Consider the following 18,437-nt stretch of genomic DNA (forward strand, 5'->3'; position numbering starts at 1 on the left):
AAAATTGCACATATTTCCACTTTCCATCTGAAAAATATAACAATTTCTGGTGTAAATAAAAAACTTGCAACTTCCCAATTTTAAGATAAAATAAGATAAAATAATCCTTTATTAATCCCTCAGCGGGGAAATTTGCAAGGAAACATGGTTTAAACACAGTAGCATGCTATGGAGATGTGTTAAAAATACTACCTACCTGTGTCTGTGTATGAGGGCGTTGAAGGCGAGGCCGTCTCTCCAGCAGGTGGTGAAATTCTGGATGTTGACCTCAGAGTACCTGGAGCATGGAGACATCTTCTGTAACTTTAAATGTGAACCAGGGAGCGCCAACGTACTGACGCTGACATACCGACTTGGTACATTACATAAATGATCATGAAATTCACAGTTACAGTTTCTTGTATTTTTATTTCACTGCTCACCCTGCGGTCTTCATCTGGCACCAGAGCAGCAGGGCATCCTTGGCAGAGCGAGTTTCTCGGTTGTCCTCTGTCTCTATTTTGATCACCTGGATCTGAACAACAACACAGCAAAGCAACAGTTTAGCGTTTGAGGGAGAGATATTGTAGCACAGACCCGACACCTTCTGTCTCACAAACCACATGTAAAGTTTTATGCACTGCAGTGATTTCTTTTTGGGAACATATATTCGCATTTTAGGTATTTACCTGTCCCTTAACGAAGACTGTGTCTACTAGTATGTTGTTTAGCAAACAGAGAGAAGCTGAATAGTGTCCTTGTACACTACTTTCAGCTAACAATCCCTGGATGCATGTGTTGCATTTCATAGTCGTGCAACACTACACCTTTCAGTGATGACGCAAAAAATGATGATTCTTTAGTGTCCAGAATCTCAATGTTCCTCTGACGACAGAGTTACCTAGAGTCTATTATATAGGGAGCAGTGAATGAGTGAATGAAGGAGTGACCTTGGACACAGCCTGAGTGACAGAGGCTGTCTGGCTAACATTTGCAAGCTTGGTAGCAAAGCTAGCTTACTTATTAGCTTACTTATTAGCTACCTGTAGTTGTGATCCCATCCTGAGACCTGTGATTAAAGTGTTGAAAGTAACCATGCTTAAGATTTGTCTGTTTGGCAATGTTACCACCTGTGACCTTCAGTCCTACCCACAAAGGCTCTGATTGGCTCAGGTGTTTCTCCAAACGCCTTACAGAGATCTGGGCGGCAACTCTGAGGTCTGGAACCAGTCTAGAGCAAAGGTTAGAGTCACATTACCCTGACAGTATCCCTGAACCCTCACACACACACACACACAGTGAGAGAGATCTAAGAGCAAAAACATACAAGAGCAAAAAGGGCTGAGGATTTCAGTGCAAGGAAGTGCAGAGCCATTACAACGCCTGATGGTAGGTGACAGTGACAGCTATTCAACCAATCACATCACAGTGACATGATCCAAGGTAATTGGGGACATGACACCCTGGAATCAGCTGCTACCCATGTCGTAAGGCACAACATTACGCACACACACAGACAGTCTTGCATATAAAACACACACACAAACACAATGCCTATGCAGGAACAGACACATAAAAGATGAACACAAATGCTCACAATCACTAATTGAGACACTAAAATCATTTCTAAAATCATGTTATTTCAGCAGCGGAGACATGAGACATCACAAGTGATATATAAACAATGCATCAAGTTCTGAACATGGAAAAAGCTAAATTCATCTGAGCACATTTATTAAATGGGCATAAATATGAAATGTACCAGCGATAGGGGTTTCAATAGTCGATTAGTGCATCATAGTAGGCTATTCAGAGCATTTGAGATGGCCTTCTAACAAGCAAAGGTGGACATAAAGTTGGTTGTTGTTGAACATAGATTTGTTTGAACAATAATTTTCTGTTATGCCATGTTAAATAAACAGGTTTGTCTCCCGCCGTCCCTGAAAGAAAGCAGTCACGTTACTGCAGTCAAACAGTATACAGGTTGGTCCCGCCTACATTAGTCAACCCTTTACTGGTTGTATTTGAGACCTTTTTGACAGAATTGATCATTGTTATAAAACATTTGATATATCTTCCGCAATTAATCTCATATTCCGACTACTTTTTGGGAGTAGTCGATGACTACTAAAATGCAGAAGTCATGAATGCCCTAACCAGTGATGAAGTGCTAGTTGTGCATTCTTTTGCACTAAATAAAAACACAAATTATTTCTGAAGAATGAAAGTTATCTATATTCAATACTGATAAATTATTTATTACTTTAGCTGTTTAACATTTAAACATACCAAATATTAACTAGTCACAGCTTCACAAATTAGAAGAGCAGCATCCCTATAGACTGGTAACTTGTGAGTAATGACTATTTGTCATTATTTTTGACATACAGATGGATTAATCAGTAAACCGAACAAATCATGAATGACTCAATCATTAAAAATCTAACAGTTGGCCGCTGTCCTAGTGGGAGAAATCATGAGGAAAACACTTACAAATACAACATGATGTAAAGTGTGTCTGTAGCAACTCAATTGTTCTTTCTTTGCTTTCAACATACTAAAAAAGGGTTAGAAAAGACAACATTGTGAAGCTTAAGACAAATAGCCAGATAAACCCGCGGGGAATGTATAAAACATTACGAACATCAATATTGAATACACAATCTACATCTTAACCGTGTCACAAGAGCGTAATATAATGAGCAGTCAGTAAAAATCTGAATCTACATATCTTGTCAAATACACAGTAAAGCTACATCAATGTGTCTCGATTCAGACTCATTGTAAACAGCAAGTGAGCTGGCAGTATGTTAGGTAAGCAAATGCACACACAGCACACAACACAAGGACACTCAGCCAGCCATATACAGCAGTATAATTAAAGTCACTGCAAATAATAACAGTCTGTTATTATTTGTGTATGGTTCTGTAAATACATCAGGATTACCTCTTCCTTTGCCTGTCAATCCTCTCCCCTTTTTCCACTCTCTCTCCCTCTATCTTTCCCTCTCCCTCTCTTTCTGTCTCGCTCCCTCTTTCTGCCTGTGTGCAGTTACTGCAGTGGTTTGGCCCTACCTGCTGACTGGACAAAGCAAACTCTGACTTCCACTACAGAGGAAGGGAGGAAAGGGGAAAAGAGGTGGAGATGAGGAGAAACGAGTGCACGAGGGAAAAATAAGTGGAAGCCACTCAGACAACATGCAGCTAACCCTGCACACCCCCTCCATCCTTCTGACATTGTTCTTAGAACTTAAATGTTTGGTTAAAGTAAGTTATTTACTTTATAAACATACCCTCAGGTTTGGAACCCAGCCTCAGACTCTGTTAGTATCATAGTTATGGCCAAAAAACACAACTATGTAATGGCAAAAATCCCAGGCGTGGATCACTAGCAAACCACAAAATCTACTGTTTCTTGGCCTAAAACCGATCACTCTGTGTTCCATAAACAGCCTCTCATAAAGTCTCACAAAGTGCAAACTGAGAACATGAATCCAGCACATTGTCTAAAATTGAACTAAAATGTCGATGAACTGTTCTTTGCTGTGAGACACGAGTAAGCTACTCTTATTTACACAGAACCAAAACCATTGTAGTTTTAGTTTCATGTTTAATTCATGCCGTTGTTATACTATCTTCACATTAGTTGCATATACAAATATGTTTACTAGGTACCATTGCTAGTTTTAAACATAACCAAAATAAATCTGAATTTCTCTGTGTGTTGTACAGCTTGGTGTTTGTCATTATTTCATTCATTTATAATAAGTCATTTGCTTTTCTCTGTTCAAATGCCAATATTTCATCATTATACGGTGCCTTGATATTGTGTGGATTTTGTTTTCATTTCTCAAAAGGCTTTTTGCCAGGTATACATTCTAAATAACCATTTACTCAATGGCAAATAAAGTGTGTGTGTGTGAAAAGGCTGAATGGCAGTAGCCTAAAGGATTATAAAAGTCAGTTTGTGAACAGAGACAAATGATAAGGACAGCAGGAAAGAGATGTATGTAAACTGAACAAACCTGATTTTTAGTCTAACCTTGTTTTAACCTTTGGTAATCATCAGAAACTTGCCTGAGCACACACCACTGATGGTGAACACTGACTGAAGGTCACAGTTAGGCCCCATTGCTTTTTTACCACAACATCACTGCTTGTTGTTTCCCATCAGCCAACCATCCTTTCCCCCGTCCTCACTTCTTTCATAATTACTCTCTCTCTCACACACACACTCCTGAACACCAGTCTCCTGCACTGCTCTCCTTTCTCAGTGCATGCAAAATTGAAGAGGCCATCGACTGGTGGCTCTTGGGAGCAGGCGAGCGGGACGACAGCCAAGCTCACAGCTAATTGTGGCAAAGCTAGTAGTCAGCTAAGACTACTGTAGCCTAAAGTGTAACTGTACAGTTACAGCTGCTTAGCTAGACTCAAAACACAACAAAAAACAAAACTGACATAACTGAATTAACCATTATACATGCTATCAAGCTCTGCCCTCCACAACTCTGAAATGCACACTTACATGTCAATGATGTCCATCATGAACTAGGTTTCAACAGTGAACATCACAGAACATATTAATCAATGCGACATTTACACTGAAATTATGAGTGCACACACAGAACATTCCTCCTCTTTGCATCACTAGCCTGGCTTGCAGAGGGTCACTTGACACACTGCAAACTAAGTCTGCTAGCAATGCTGTTAAATGTGCTCTGTGGTAGGTAGCCAGGCCTTGCATGACAATAAGAGTCCCAGGAGACAGCTACTAGGCGACTGTGCACCGTGAATGTTACAGAAGGGTCTGAATAACGCTAAACAAGCATTTTGAACCAAAGCCACACTGTAGCAATGAAGCGAAATAAAGAGCAGCTGTGGGCTTCTGCTGTACTTACATGGCAGGAACTGATCCTGTATCACTGCTGCTAAGGCCTGGAAACCTGTGTATGTGTGTGATAGTATGTGCATGCCAGGATGTGAGTATACAATGTGTGTGTGTGTGTGTGTGTGTGTGTGACTAGACAGATAGACTGATAGAGTGTGTATGTCAGAGAGCAAGTGCAGTGTGGGTGTGTGTGTGTGTGTGTCCTTGTTGAAGAGCAGACTGGAAGGCGACTGCTACCTCTAGGCCGCGGAGCCCTGACTGACATTCAGGCTTTATCCACCAAACTGTCGCACGCTGATGATGCGGCAGCTGTGACAGCCTCCCCCAAACAGAACCCCTGGCAGCTCATCCCAAATGAAGCCACTGCTGATCACAGCATCCTTGTGCTTCAGTAAGTAGCATGGTAACATGCCAGCATCTCAGTGCACTAACAGAGAAGCTCAGATGTAAGCCTTGGTATTTCATGGGAAGAATCAAATATTTGAATGTCAGTCAATAATTTAGCTTTTTGTCTTTCATTAGATAGAGATTAGGCATTTAATGTATTATTTACATTCTGTAATTACCTCTCTATATTATAGTTTTTTTGTTAGTGGCGGAGTCCGCCATTCCAGCACTGGATTCAAATTACCCTTACACACACAAGGGACTCACAGGAAACAATATAGCATGTAATCCAGCTTTCACTGTCTTCGTGTCATATCAGGGCAGTATTAAGTTACTGCTAATACAAATCAAACATTTCCTTCTGCTGCTGCTTCACATTAAAAGTGTTCAACTGGCAAAACACAGGGTGGCTTTTATTGTAAAGCAGACACAAGAAACAAAGGTTAGTGCTGACTGTGATCGTTCATCAAAAATGAATGGTCTGTTTCAGCATTTTTTTTGACAGAGGATCAGCTCTAAATTATTGCAGGGAGTAAAACAACAACAATGACAAGCCACAGTGAGCTGTTAAATGAAGAGCTGCAGGCAACAGGCTGCACACCTTCTCAGAAAGGTAAACAACTTGACTGTGTCCTGCTGTTGTGTGAAAAACTATGCGTGCCGTGTAGAGCATGATATCAGATCGCACTTGCAATATTAGGATGACTACAACAATGGGAGTTTGTTGGGTTGCACTTTGGTTGTTTGTTTGTATTTCTGACAAAGGAACTTCTCAAGGAGTGTTTGCTGTAGTATTAAACCTCACTTTAATACTACACCCTATCTATACCCTAACCATGGGTGTCGTCAAATCAACCGAGACTGAAATATCAAGCATCATTTATTATTATAACAATTGCTAAAATTTCCTCAATGTTGATACTGAAAATTTAATAACAAGAGTCGTGTATAACACTTGAGAAATCAGAAGAAACCAAAATCATTTTTTGCTCATTACCAAATAAAAGATATCAGGTTAAGACCAGATGTAAAACTCCAAGTCCAACTCCAAGTCCAGTTAGCAGACATTTTCGTTGGCATCTTCGCGTAACTGACCCTTCCTCTTCACCCTCAGATGTTTGTATTCTTCCGGTTTTGCGCCAGTTGCATCATAGAAATGTCATCAACATGCCCACTCACTCGTTGTGAATTCTCCAGACAATGACCTGCTCTACACACTCACACATGGGCACAATCGAACATTACATGGACTTTGAACTAGGATGTTGGCAGGGTAAAGACTGTGTAAAGACAGTCCAATTGATTCGGACATTTGCGCTCTCACATACAGCTCCTCCAGGTAATGTCTAGATAAGTTCAAAGTTGCAGTGCATGTGTGAAAGACGTTGAAGAGATATCTACAAAACCTAAATGGACTTCACTTACCTAGCCACTACATTGTTGAGCTGTGATAAAATCTTACCAATATCAAGATGATATGTGTTTGTGTTTACCTGGAAGCGTAGGATGATGGTCCAGATAAGGCCCAGGGTGAGGCGGTGGTTTCCATCCACGATGTCATGGGAACCAACGTTTTCCAGGTGAACCCTCTGTTCTTTAAGGAACTGGAGGGCTTTGTCAACGTTCTCCAGGCAGTGGATCCGCATACGACCCCGTGTAGGCCTTGGCTGGGGGAAAACAGAGGGATTAATTTCTACTTTTCAAAGCCCTTATTGTTTAAGTACGACATGCAGCATCATGTAGCATTGACATACATTAATGTAATTGCCATAAACAAAGATAGCTTTTGCCAAAAACATATGCAGCCATCAGTTTGGATTTCACTTGAAATTTAATTAAAAAAGAAGAGAGTAAAAACAGGTTTAGGGTAATGGTAGTAAGTATATGAACATCCAGTTCCTTCTGTAATAAACTGTTCTCCACAGAAATGATTTCCTCAGAAAATCCACTCCACTTTACGCAAAGTGTGCTGCAGGTTAAGTAACACAAAAAATCTATCTCGTGAGGTAGCTAGCTAACACGGCTAATTTTACAATCATTTATTGATGTTCAGAGAGGCTGCATACAGCACTTTCAACACTTCACATCCTATGGCAGATCAATTAATAGAGACTACAAAATTGATACAAAGCCCATTATAATTTGCCATTATGTGTGTGTTCCTACCAGCAGCTCTCCACTGAGGACCTCCAGCAACCTGGTGAGCATGTATCCATCCTTCAGGTCGTTGTAGAGGTCAGATATGCGACAGGACACTCTGGCCAGATGGGAGTTAACCCACTTAGTAAAAGTCTTCTTCTGCACAGCATCTCGTTCATCTGAGGGAAATTAAAGAATCACATCAAAGGGAAGATCAATCTAGTTCCTGATGGAAAAACATCGGTTTCTCTTGAATGAGACAGTTAGGATAACATTAAATAACATTGGCTAACGCTAGGATTAAATCAAATTGTGCTTACAGCCTTATCTTGTGAGATGCTTTACCTGATAAGACTTTTTATTACCAATTTAGCACGGCTTTACCACCAAAACATAGTAACACCAGTGCTAAAAAGCGACAAGCCACCAACTAATAATATATAACATAAAAAATATTTTATTACATCAGTACTTGTTTGTCTTAAAAGCAAGCCTTAGACATGACAAGAACATTTTTAATACTAAAATTCAAAACAGCAAAGAATCAACACCATGTGCTTGAGGTGTATATATACACCTACTGATGCATGTGTGTCTGCACTGTGTGTGTCTGTATGGATGTGAATGAGCATGTGTGTTGATCTGTGTGTGACCTCTGACCTGCCAGGGCCTTGATGCGGGAGCACTCGAACAGCTTGGAGCTGGTAACCTCCGTCTCCCAGAACCCAGAGCCGATTGGTCGGTTGTTGTTGTTGAGCTGGCGCTGGGCTTCCGCGTTGTCCAGGTCTGGGGAGGCATTAGCCATCGCGCCCGACGCCCTGCAACACACACACAAATTAATGATCTATCTTTATTGACCCACTGTGTGTACAGACATAATACACACATGCACATGTATGTAAAGACATTCACACATGCACTGTACATACGCACACACTCATATATGCAAAGGACAGTGAGAAAGGTAGTGCTGCCTTTGTGTTCTTGTCCTATGTAACCATCAAACGCATCCCCACAGGCCAAAGGCAGTTCACACTTCATAATTAAACTCTGACTGACTTCACACAACTCATCTGATACCTTTTAACCCCTATTTAGCCACATAGGTCGCCTGAAACAATATCAGATTCACAATTCAGACAGGGGAAAATATGTAACAGTCGTTGCAACATTCCCAATTTAATTAGGAGTGTTCAAAGTGCAAACAAAACTACTCTGGAGTCCATAAATAACAGCTCCTTCCTTCCATGAATGATGCAGCACCTGTCCTTGGTCTCAGAGCATTTTACAAAGGAGAAGCTCAAAATAAAAACTCTCTGATGATTCAAAGGATGGTAGGAGACAGAGAGTAAAAATTATTTAGCTCTCTCATCTCTCCTGTCTCTCCCATTGACAGCTGAAAACCAGGGATAAAAATAACTTCTAAACTTACACAGTACAGGGCGAGAGGTAAGAAATGGCAATGTTCGAATCAGTTCAATTGTCTGATATTCATCAGTTTCAGTCGCATTCATTTGAAGAGCTGATAGAATTGTTTGTTATCAATAACAGATTTCCATGACATCTTAACAAAAAGCACTGGATATTCACCTATTCACAAAACATCCTAAGGCTAAAAGTTGCTCCGAACTGGCGGAGTTAGGAGAAACTCCTAAAAATAAGGGGCGTGTCCGTCCTACCTTTAGGACGTTTTGGGGCTGACAGTAATTCACAAAGCATTTTAGCGCTAAAAGTAGCTCCTGTTTGTGAGATGTTGCTCACAGTCAGTAATTTGTTTTTTATATAGGCTAACCTTTATTTAACCTGGATGGGTCCCACAAGGGATTTTGAAAATATCTTTTTCAAGGAAGTCCTGGCCAAGATAGGCAGCAGCACAAGATAAAACAAGTGATTGTAAACAAACACAAAACAGAAGAACAGACAATACTACAACACATATCATCCCGAGGAACAAAATGCAGCACAAGCCACGTATCCAAAATATCAGTTTAAGCACTGACACCCCAACAATTCTCCAGGTCTGTCAAAATGCATTTAAAAGCATTCAAAGAAACCAAATCATGGAGTTTTAAAACATTCAACAACATATATTCCAGTCTGAGGGTGAAATACCTAAAAGCCCTTTTTCCACTCTCTGTATGAACATTCGGTACAGACAACATATAAAGTCCTGTGACCGCAAAGAGTACTGTCCTGCACTCTTCTGTGAAGTATAAATACATAGATAGGATGGGAGAAGCCCAAGAATTGCCTTGTATATTAAAGTATACAAGTGTGTGAGCTTGCAGGTTGCCAGAGCAGGCCATCCTACCCAGGAGTAAAGCTCACAGTGGTGAGTCAAGGCTTAACTGTTCGTGATGAATCTAAGGGAAGCATGGTAAGCTGCATTAATCATATGCAATGCCTGAGCAGAGGCATGTGTATATTAAAGATCCCCATAGTCCACACAGGGTTTTTTTTCACACAGGTAAAAAATGTGCCTCATTACGTCATTGTTTTATAAACATACAATGATAATGAACTTTATTTATCTATTTAGTGAGGATTCAATCAGCTCACCAACAAATTGACACAATCCAATAACACCAGAGATGACAATCTGCACTTCACTACTTAGACAACGGAAAAATACAGTTTTTAACACTGAAGATTCAGCCTCAGTCTGACGGACTTCTTCTCTTAGCTTAGGGGTTCTCTTTGTTCCTTAATAAAAGTTGCTCTCAGTACCTTTGAGCTCTTAAGAGTGAACTCTTAGTTAGGTTGTGGTAAGACAAGAGACTTGTGAATCCGGCCCCTTGTGTAAACAATATGCTTCGAGCACTGCGCGCTTCTGTTTGAGGTATCCGAAAATTCAGAGCAGACATAAAAATCAGCGGACTGGGTGAAAATTTAAACTCCTTATCCTCTTGTGCTAGAAAAACCTGGCAGTTACCAAATATGAACTGTGTTTTCAGAGGACACGTTCTCACTCTTACGCAGATATTTTACAGATTTTCTCAAACTGTAGCCAAAAGGAACAATCAGTCTGTATAAGAATTTTATACTTCCTTCCCTATATTCCACTGATCCCCTCTAAAAAAATCCATATACTTATAATATCTGTTTTGTCTAGTCAGTGTATGTCATTTAAACTGCAGATGGTCACAATGGTTTTAAAACAAGAGCGATAGATGCTTTTTAGCAATACTGAAAACCGTGTATTCAGCCACATCAATGCATGTTTTGGGAAGAGTATTAGTGTTTTGAACATAAAGATGGACAGTGAAAAGCTGGAGTATGCTGCAAGAGCGTTTTTTTCCCACTGTGCAAACTCATCAGTAACAGACATGAATTCAAGTGGACCACAGACACTGTTCTCTATGACGGATGAAAATTTTAACATCCACCTTTCAAAAAGAGACACATATGATGTTTTTCAGTCTTGGTAAATGCATTTAGAGAATGCATCTATTATTATTATTATCTATTATATCTATTATCAGAGTCCTGGTGAATACTACACCTTCATATTAGTTTGAATGTGTTCCTCCCCCATTTTGCTTTGTGTTACACACGTGATGGATGGATGGAGAAACATGCAATGGTTTCTCCTGGAAAAGAGCAGATGTGCCCACAGGACATAAAATATGCCATTTGGTGCTCTTCTCCAAAGCTGTTTACAATGGGGGAATACATGTTTCTATGGATATTGTGTGCTTATATTGCAGGTTGCAAGGATCTTTATGATTCTGATTATGTGACTGATTGAATAATTAGGATTTCAAGTAAAAGATTAAAAGTGAAAGCGTGATTGAGGCTGCTGTGCAGGCTTTAGGGGATTTTCTGCCTCAACCTTTTTTTGCTGTAAATCTCTGTCTTCCCTTCATCCCACCCCTTTTCTGGCCTATCCCTCCCTCTCCACTGCAACAAAAGTCCAAGCTCACAGTTGTCACTATACCTAAACCACTGGAAAACAACGTAGCCATATCGAGTAAATGTCAGCGTGAGAGAGGAGGGGTAGTTGTGCACATGCACTTAGCTGTTCTCCCTGGAGAGAATAACAGCACAACATTACAGTACTTTTATCTGGTGATGAAGCAGATAGAGGACTGCACAAGAACCCAACAGAAGAACCTACAGGAAATCAGCTGAATTTATAGGTCAACTGAATGACTATAATAAGAACTAGAGCTTGTTTGCAGCTATGTAAAGGTGATATTCTCAGTGTGCCATTCAGTCAAGGAAGCAAACAAATCGCTTTTACAAGGACAAAACAATAATGTAATTAGAGCTACAACTAATGATTACTTTCATTACTGATTTATCTGCCAATTATTTTCTCGATGAATCACTTTGTCTTGTTTTGTCTGACCAACAGGACAGGCTTTGTCCTGTTGGCTTTAAGAACCAGTGATTATTTTGCTTCAAAAAGGACTCAAATGAATCAATTATCGTAATAATTGCCAATTAATTTCTTGTCGATTGACCAATCGATTAATCAACTAATCGTTTCAGCTGAAAAATGTTAACGTTAATCAAGTAATAATAATAATAAACTTTATTTATATAGCACCTTTCATTCATGAAATGAAGCTCAAGGTAGTCCACAAAACTTAAAAAAAGAGCAGACAGTTACTAGTAAATGCAAAACTACAGAAGATAAAAAGCAGCTGTGTTGTCAATAAATTTCTTTAATCCTGTTATCACAAGTTGTTTATGTGTGATAAAATGAAAAATATGGTGCTACTTGATTGATTGTTTGTATAGATTAAAGTACTGAACTGTACATTAGTTGCTAAAATCTTCATCACCTACAGCATAACATTTGCTTGCAGGTTAATACATCAATAATTTCACAATTTGAAACTTGCCATTTTTCATGAGCTGTTTTACTTTTTGTAAATTTAATTTACAAAACATCCTAAATATAATAAAATCACATTTTGAGTGCAGGACTTTTACTTGAAATGAAGTATTTTTATATTTAGTATTGCTGCTTAAGTAACTAAACAATTAACTGGCTAGCAGTGGATTATAGTGCACCATGAACTGCAAGGGAATCACTAGTTGTGTCTTTAAAAATCATTACATTAGTTTGTCTGCTACAGTTTGTCTCAGTAGAACTGGTATGGTATCTTCTTCTGCGTTTGATTTCTTCCTGTCTGATTGTTGAATGTTAACTGGCGGCTCTAGAAAAGAGGCTTTTCTTCTTTCTTTGATGATGAGGGACTGACACCAAAACCTGACATTTCCTCCTAAACATCACTGAAACACTGTCTGCTTTCAAACTCTATTGCAGCTGTTATGATAATATCAACACGATTTGGTGTATTTTGTCTTTAAGCCTCAGATGAGTGGCAGCTGATGGTGTGACCGCAGATGTCGCAAATGAGCTAGCACCATGTTTAACCTCCCTGAATCCCTGTACATTTTTCACACATATCCCCCATGTAGAAATATCACCAGCATTTCCCTTGAGAGTGTAAGAGCTGAGATCAAGGTTGGTTGCACACAGTCTCACTGTAGGCTGAACTGACTGATATCTACAAACCATGAAGCTAGTAAAGGTTCATACACGTTCACACACACACACACACACACACACACACACACACACACACACACACACTCCTGACACAGAGAGGTGGAAGCACATGGAGAATAAAACAAGGGACGCTGATCTGAGAAAGCTAGAGTGATTCATTCATATTGTGATTCATCACAATATGTCAAACAAACAGTAAAATGACTGTACTGCTATGAGGTAGAAAGAGAGGCTGGTAGTAGAGGACAACGGTGTAAGAATAGTCAATATAAGACATGTATGATATCATTGTAAGACATTATAAGAGAATATCAACAAACTGAAATACCTACAAAAAGCCATTATTGGATTACAGAGGAGAGACAATAGCTGTACGACAACTGCAGGCCAACATCAGTCAAACTGCCACACTTTCAAGTCAGTCAAAACACTACGTGTGTGTGTGTGTGTATGTGTGTATGTGTGTGTGTGTGTGTGTGTGTGTGTGTGTGTGTGTGTGTTTATGTGGGTGTATGTCCTCTGTTCTCCTTGCCGTGATCCTCGCCTAACCTCAACCACCTGGTGTCTTTCAATCAATCAAACTCACATCTTGCAGAATTGCTCTGATGTGTATTTGTGTGTGTGCGTGTGTGTGTGTGTGTGTGTGTGTGTGTGTGTGTGTGTGTGCGTGTGTTATCACCTTTATTCTAATAATCAGACTCAGCTGTTGAGGAATCAGCCAGCCCCAGGCAAGAGAGCCGACACTATGGCTGACAATCACACACACACACACACACACACACACACACACACACACACACACTCCTGGCTATCCATTTTCTGGTCTATAAGTAACAGCAGCAGTGAGATGCTTCATGATTTGCCTCCAGAGACTGAACACAGCCTGCAGGAAATCTCAGAATGTGGAGACAAAAAGAAAAAAGAGACCACACATCAGACTGATTTTATCTGCATTCAGAGTAATATGAATGTAAAACCTGCACGTTTCAACTTGAGAATGTCAATAGTAAATTTATTCTAATATTATTGTAATATTAAAAAAGAAATGGTAATGTATTTATCACAAGATGTTATGGTTCAAATACTTCTTCTGGTATAATGTATCTTTGTTTTCAATAAGAAAAAAACATAAAAGAGGACACTGAGGTGAGAGGTATATACTTGCTCAACCACGGGGTAAAACGCAGCAAGCGACTAACACCTAACTACTAACCCTTTAATTGTCTACGTGAAGTTGCAAATCACAAAGCTCGACAGGATCACTCGTCGTGAGAGGCGGACAAGCCCAACAGACGGTAAAGCTGACATAAATGAACTACAAGGGGTTACCAAATTCGTCACCAATTACTCCTGACAACCATCACGTATTTAAGGTAATAAATGTGAATTCCATGTTATTATTTCACAGTTCAAACAATAAAATCAGACAACGTTCCTGCACTGATCTACATCATTTGTGAGTCTAAACTGCAACAACCATAGAAGCAAACCATAAACTGTATTTGGACTGACAGGATAATGTATCATCATCTGTCATCATTTATTTGATATTTTAAGAATTTATATATCGGGGAATACACCTTTTTTGTGCTTCAGTGAGTCAGATACAATCCAGAATATGTCTAGCTGACAAAATAGTGTTGATACATGATACAGAGCTACAGACAGAAAACAGTAGCTGCAACCTAAAGTCAACAGCTCTGAATATGCAGCAATCCTCAGTAGTGGATCCTAAACACTTATCTTAGTAAAACGTTTCAATGTAACACCTATAGCAAGGTTAAGGGGAAATCAACTACAAGCCTTACTGGGGATTCATTATCAGACTGCCTACAAATAAACTGTAGGCAAACATTACTTCGAAAAAGGTTTCAAAAAACAAACAAAACTGGAAACATCCAGTATTATCTGTCTTGACTAGTGTCAAAAACAAAGTGCTGAGTAATGCTGCTGCTGCACAGCAGCCAGTATGGGAAGTTGATCAGTAATCAACACCTAAAACCAAAAAGCTGCACTAAAATGCAAGTGATGTGAGTAAATCTGCTGCTTAATGCTTTCATTTACCTCAGTCAGTTTATACTGCTAATAAATACAATGCACTCAATAAAGTTCTCTTCACTGAATGTGATCTGTGAATATTGTTCATTTAAAATGACAACAGTGCAGTACCTTGTTTCACACTGCGTTTGTTAAATCTGCTGAAATCTACACATTTTGTAACTTATGTGATCTCTATGACAATCTTTGTGGCATTTAAAGGAAATGAAAAAAGATAATCTTAGCATTAAATAACACTTATCGAACACTTAACCTGCAGCAGAAAGGTAGGAGAAACACTAGCATGAACTCAGAGCCTATTTGTACTTTCCCCGACTGGCAAGGGATCTAAATCTGGTTCTGAGGTTCGTCCTGCTGGACTCTACGGGGTTCCAGAGTTCATATGTTTCAGTCAGTCCAGGATACAGAGTCTACTGTTCCAACACTGAAGGATCAAACATTTAAACAGCAGCAGTCACTCTGATCTCTCCATGGAGCCGGAAGAAAGAGCAGGAATCACCTCTGTGTGTTTGTGTGTGTGTGATCTCTTGAACATCCCACATACATTGTTAAACCACCGTAGCTACAGTGGGAAACACGCACACACACACACACACACACACACACACACACACACACACACACACACACACACACAGACACACACATTGCAGCCAAACACCAGCCGTTTTATCTAAACAGGATATGATAATAACGAAAATAATAGCAATGTAATGTCTTATATAATACATTCTAAACACTGCTGTCTGGTCGGTCTTTCATGCAGAATAGGAGATATTTGTGTTGTTTTGTTGATATGTATTTTATATATATATTGTAAACATTTTATAGAGAAAATGAATATTAAATTAATCGAGAAAATTCAGCAATAATTGTTAGTTGCAGCCCTAAAACAGATTCAGACTCCCTTAACAGAACATTCAAGGGAAAAGTCATCATGTCCCACCCACACTCTTGGATTGACAGTCCCACTCTAGTAAAGACAGGACAGCAATAATGAGCACTTTGCACCAGAGATGCCTTCTCATCTCTCACTTTTAGGACATAATCTAGATCATCTGAGGCATCTCTGTTTTTCTCCTGGTGGACCTGAAACCTAACCTCACCTTGGTTTATAGGACAGCATCTAAAAAGAAATGTTCTATATTCAGAGTGGCCATCTTTGTTTTCCCCCCAGGTGGTTTGAGTGTGTTTGTGTGAGTCTATTCAGCTCTGTCACTGCTCTTTCAGCTGTTGTTCTCTTTACTTTGAAGTTTCGTAATCCAGACTCTTACCTGTCTGTCTTAATTTAAATGACTGTGTATTCTGAGAGATGTTCCCAGTCTTACAGCAATATTTAAAACATAAACGTTTTCATCACACAGCATGATTTTACAGATGCAGTGTCATTATCCATTAAGCTCTCAATATTTTCACTTCTATATATATCAGAAAATAGTGAAAGAAAGCATCACAACTTCCCAGAGGCCAAGGTGACGTCTTCAAATTGCTTGTTTTGTTCAACCAACAGCCCAAAACCTAAATCATTTCAATTTACAATAATATAAAAAAAGAGAAAAGCAGCAAATTGTCACATTTGAGAGGCAGGAACCAGAGAATATTTGGCATTTTTGCTTGATAATGACTTTTGATAACGATTAATAGATCATCAAAATGATTCCTGATTAATTTTCGATTGATTTACTATTCAATCAATGACCTAGTAGCGTCAGCACTATTGTATATATGCACATATATGTGTGTGTGTGAGTGTGCAGAACTGTCCATTGTTATTCTCTCTCCTCTAAACCACTCAGTGTTATTATTGCCATCTCTCCCCAGCTATGCTGTCGCCGTTGGTAACCACAATAAATCACTGTTACTCCAATGGTGTAATGAAAGCGTCAGCCCCCCGCCTCCCTGCTCACTCCTTTTATTATCCTTCACACTTTTTGAACTGTCCTCTCCCTCCATTCCCACTCCTCCCTCTGTCCTAACCTCCAATCCTCTCTGTCTGGACCCCCACAACTTGTTTGTGTTTTGGCTATTAGCATTTGGCATGATGCCTCGATACTACAATACTCTTTGTACTTTTCAGTACATGGGATGCCAAACATCAGGCGCCCTTGAAACATGCGCTCTACCCCCAAATGCTGCAGTGAAGCCGTTCAGTCGCCAACACAGTGGCCAAAGACTGATGGTCCTGAGCAGCAACACTGTGACTATGAACCAGGATGGTGCTGAAAAAAGAAGCAAATGTACGCTGTGGATTTTGGATGAAAATTTACTTAGTTAATATTTAAAGAATTTGAATAGGTTTAGTCTCAGAGGTCCCATCATGTCATGTCATGCATTTCCAAATAAATGCACATTAGAAGAAAAACTGTATTTTCTAAGAATTTAAACCATAAGCACTTCTCAGGTTTTAGCAACTACTGAGATTTGAGTAGTGAAATATAACCTCCAGAATTACATATGTGTAGGTTTCTGCTCTTGTGCAAACCCCTACAGCTAGTTTGTAAGACGTGTTGTCCAAACACAGTGGGATTCAAAAGTGTATAGTTGTCCCGAACGACCACACTGGAAGGTGGATTGAAAAGCCGGCTGCCATAAAGCTGGGGGGGGGTGATATGACTATGTCCAAAAATGTGCTGAAAATTGTAAAATCTCACCAATAATAAGATCCCATGTACCTCCCACTGATAAATTCTTCAGACATATAACGATTTAAGTGATGATGTTATTGCTGCACTAATGATCCACAAATAGCCTAATGTATATCACTCATGTCTGACTGACCATCTCTTTTGGATAAGATTGGTAAGATAGGAGGCTATAGTGAGTGAGAAATATAGAGGGTGATGTTATAGAAGAGATGTTACAGAGAAACAGAGAAGCTGACATGGAAGAAGAGAGGTGAAAGAATTAGGGAAAAAGAAAGAAATCGAAGGTGCAAGAGAGAGACAGGAGGGCATATCACCACAAAGATGAAGAAAGAGAGAGAAGGAAAGAGAGAGACAGCTGCCAGTGTTAATCAGTCAGTGGCAGCAGCTCTGTGTCTCTGTTTCTCTAAGGCTTAATGGGGACCAGACCCTCAGCATACTTCCCCCTTTTTTAGCCACACACACACACACACACACACACACACACACACACACACACATACACACACACACACACACACACACACACACAGCAGTCCTCATAAATATCGTCACACGCAGATCAAAACGTCTGCAGGACATTTATGATGACCTCTGCTATCTAGCTGATATGTCTACTGCCTATATTGACAATTGTAAGGAGCATTCTCAGCTTGTGGAATTTCTATTGATTGATCTAATGATCAGGAATCTATTATATTCACTTCGGAGAGTCTAAGGAAAGTTAATGAAACCATGTTACAACATAACATGAAATAAATTAAACATATACTTCCTTGTTAAATATATATTCTGTAAAGACTTAAAGGTATTGTCAAAC

General features: G+C 39.5%; 1 protein-coding gene across 2 annotated transcripts in view; it reads right to left on the reverse strand.

Moving 5' to 3' along the window:
• Positions 1 to 8,198, reverse strand: part of LOC139285698 (spectrin beta chain, non-erythrocytic 4) — a 64,144-nt gene extending 55,946 nt beyond the window's left edge. For both annotated transcript variants that reach the window (XM_070906321.1, XM_070906320.1), the window contains exons 1-5: positions 8,054 to 8,198; positions 7,421 to 7,572; positions 6,748 to 6,921; positions 423 to 514; positions 197 to 277 (exon numbers count right to left, since the gene is read on the reverse strand). In XM_070906321.1, coding sequence (XP_070762422.1) covers positions 197 to 277; positions 423 to 514; positions 6,748 to 6,921; positions 7,421 to 7,572; positions 8,054 to 8,198 — 644 coding nt within the window. The remainder of the gene's footprint in view (positions 1 to 196; positions 278 to 422; positions 515 to 6,747; positions 6,922 to 7,420; positions 7,573 to 8,053) is intronic.
• Positions 8,199 to 18,437: the final 10,239 nt, after the last annotated feature.

The sequence above is a fragment of the Enoplosus armatus genome, chromosome 5 (genome assembly GCF_043641665.1).
Source record: "Enoplosus armatus isolate fEnoArm2 chromosome 5, fEnoArm2.hap1, whole genome shotgun sequence".
NCBI lineage: Eukaryota > Metazoa > Chordata > Actinopteri > Centrarchiformes > Enoplosidae > Enoplosus > Enoplosus armatus.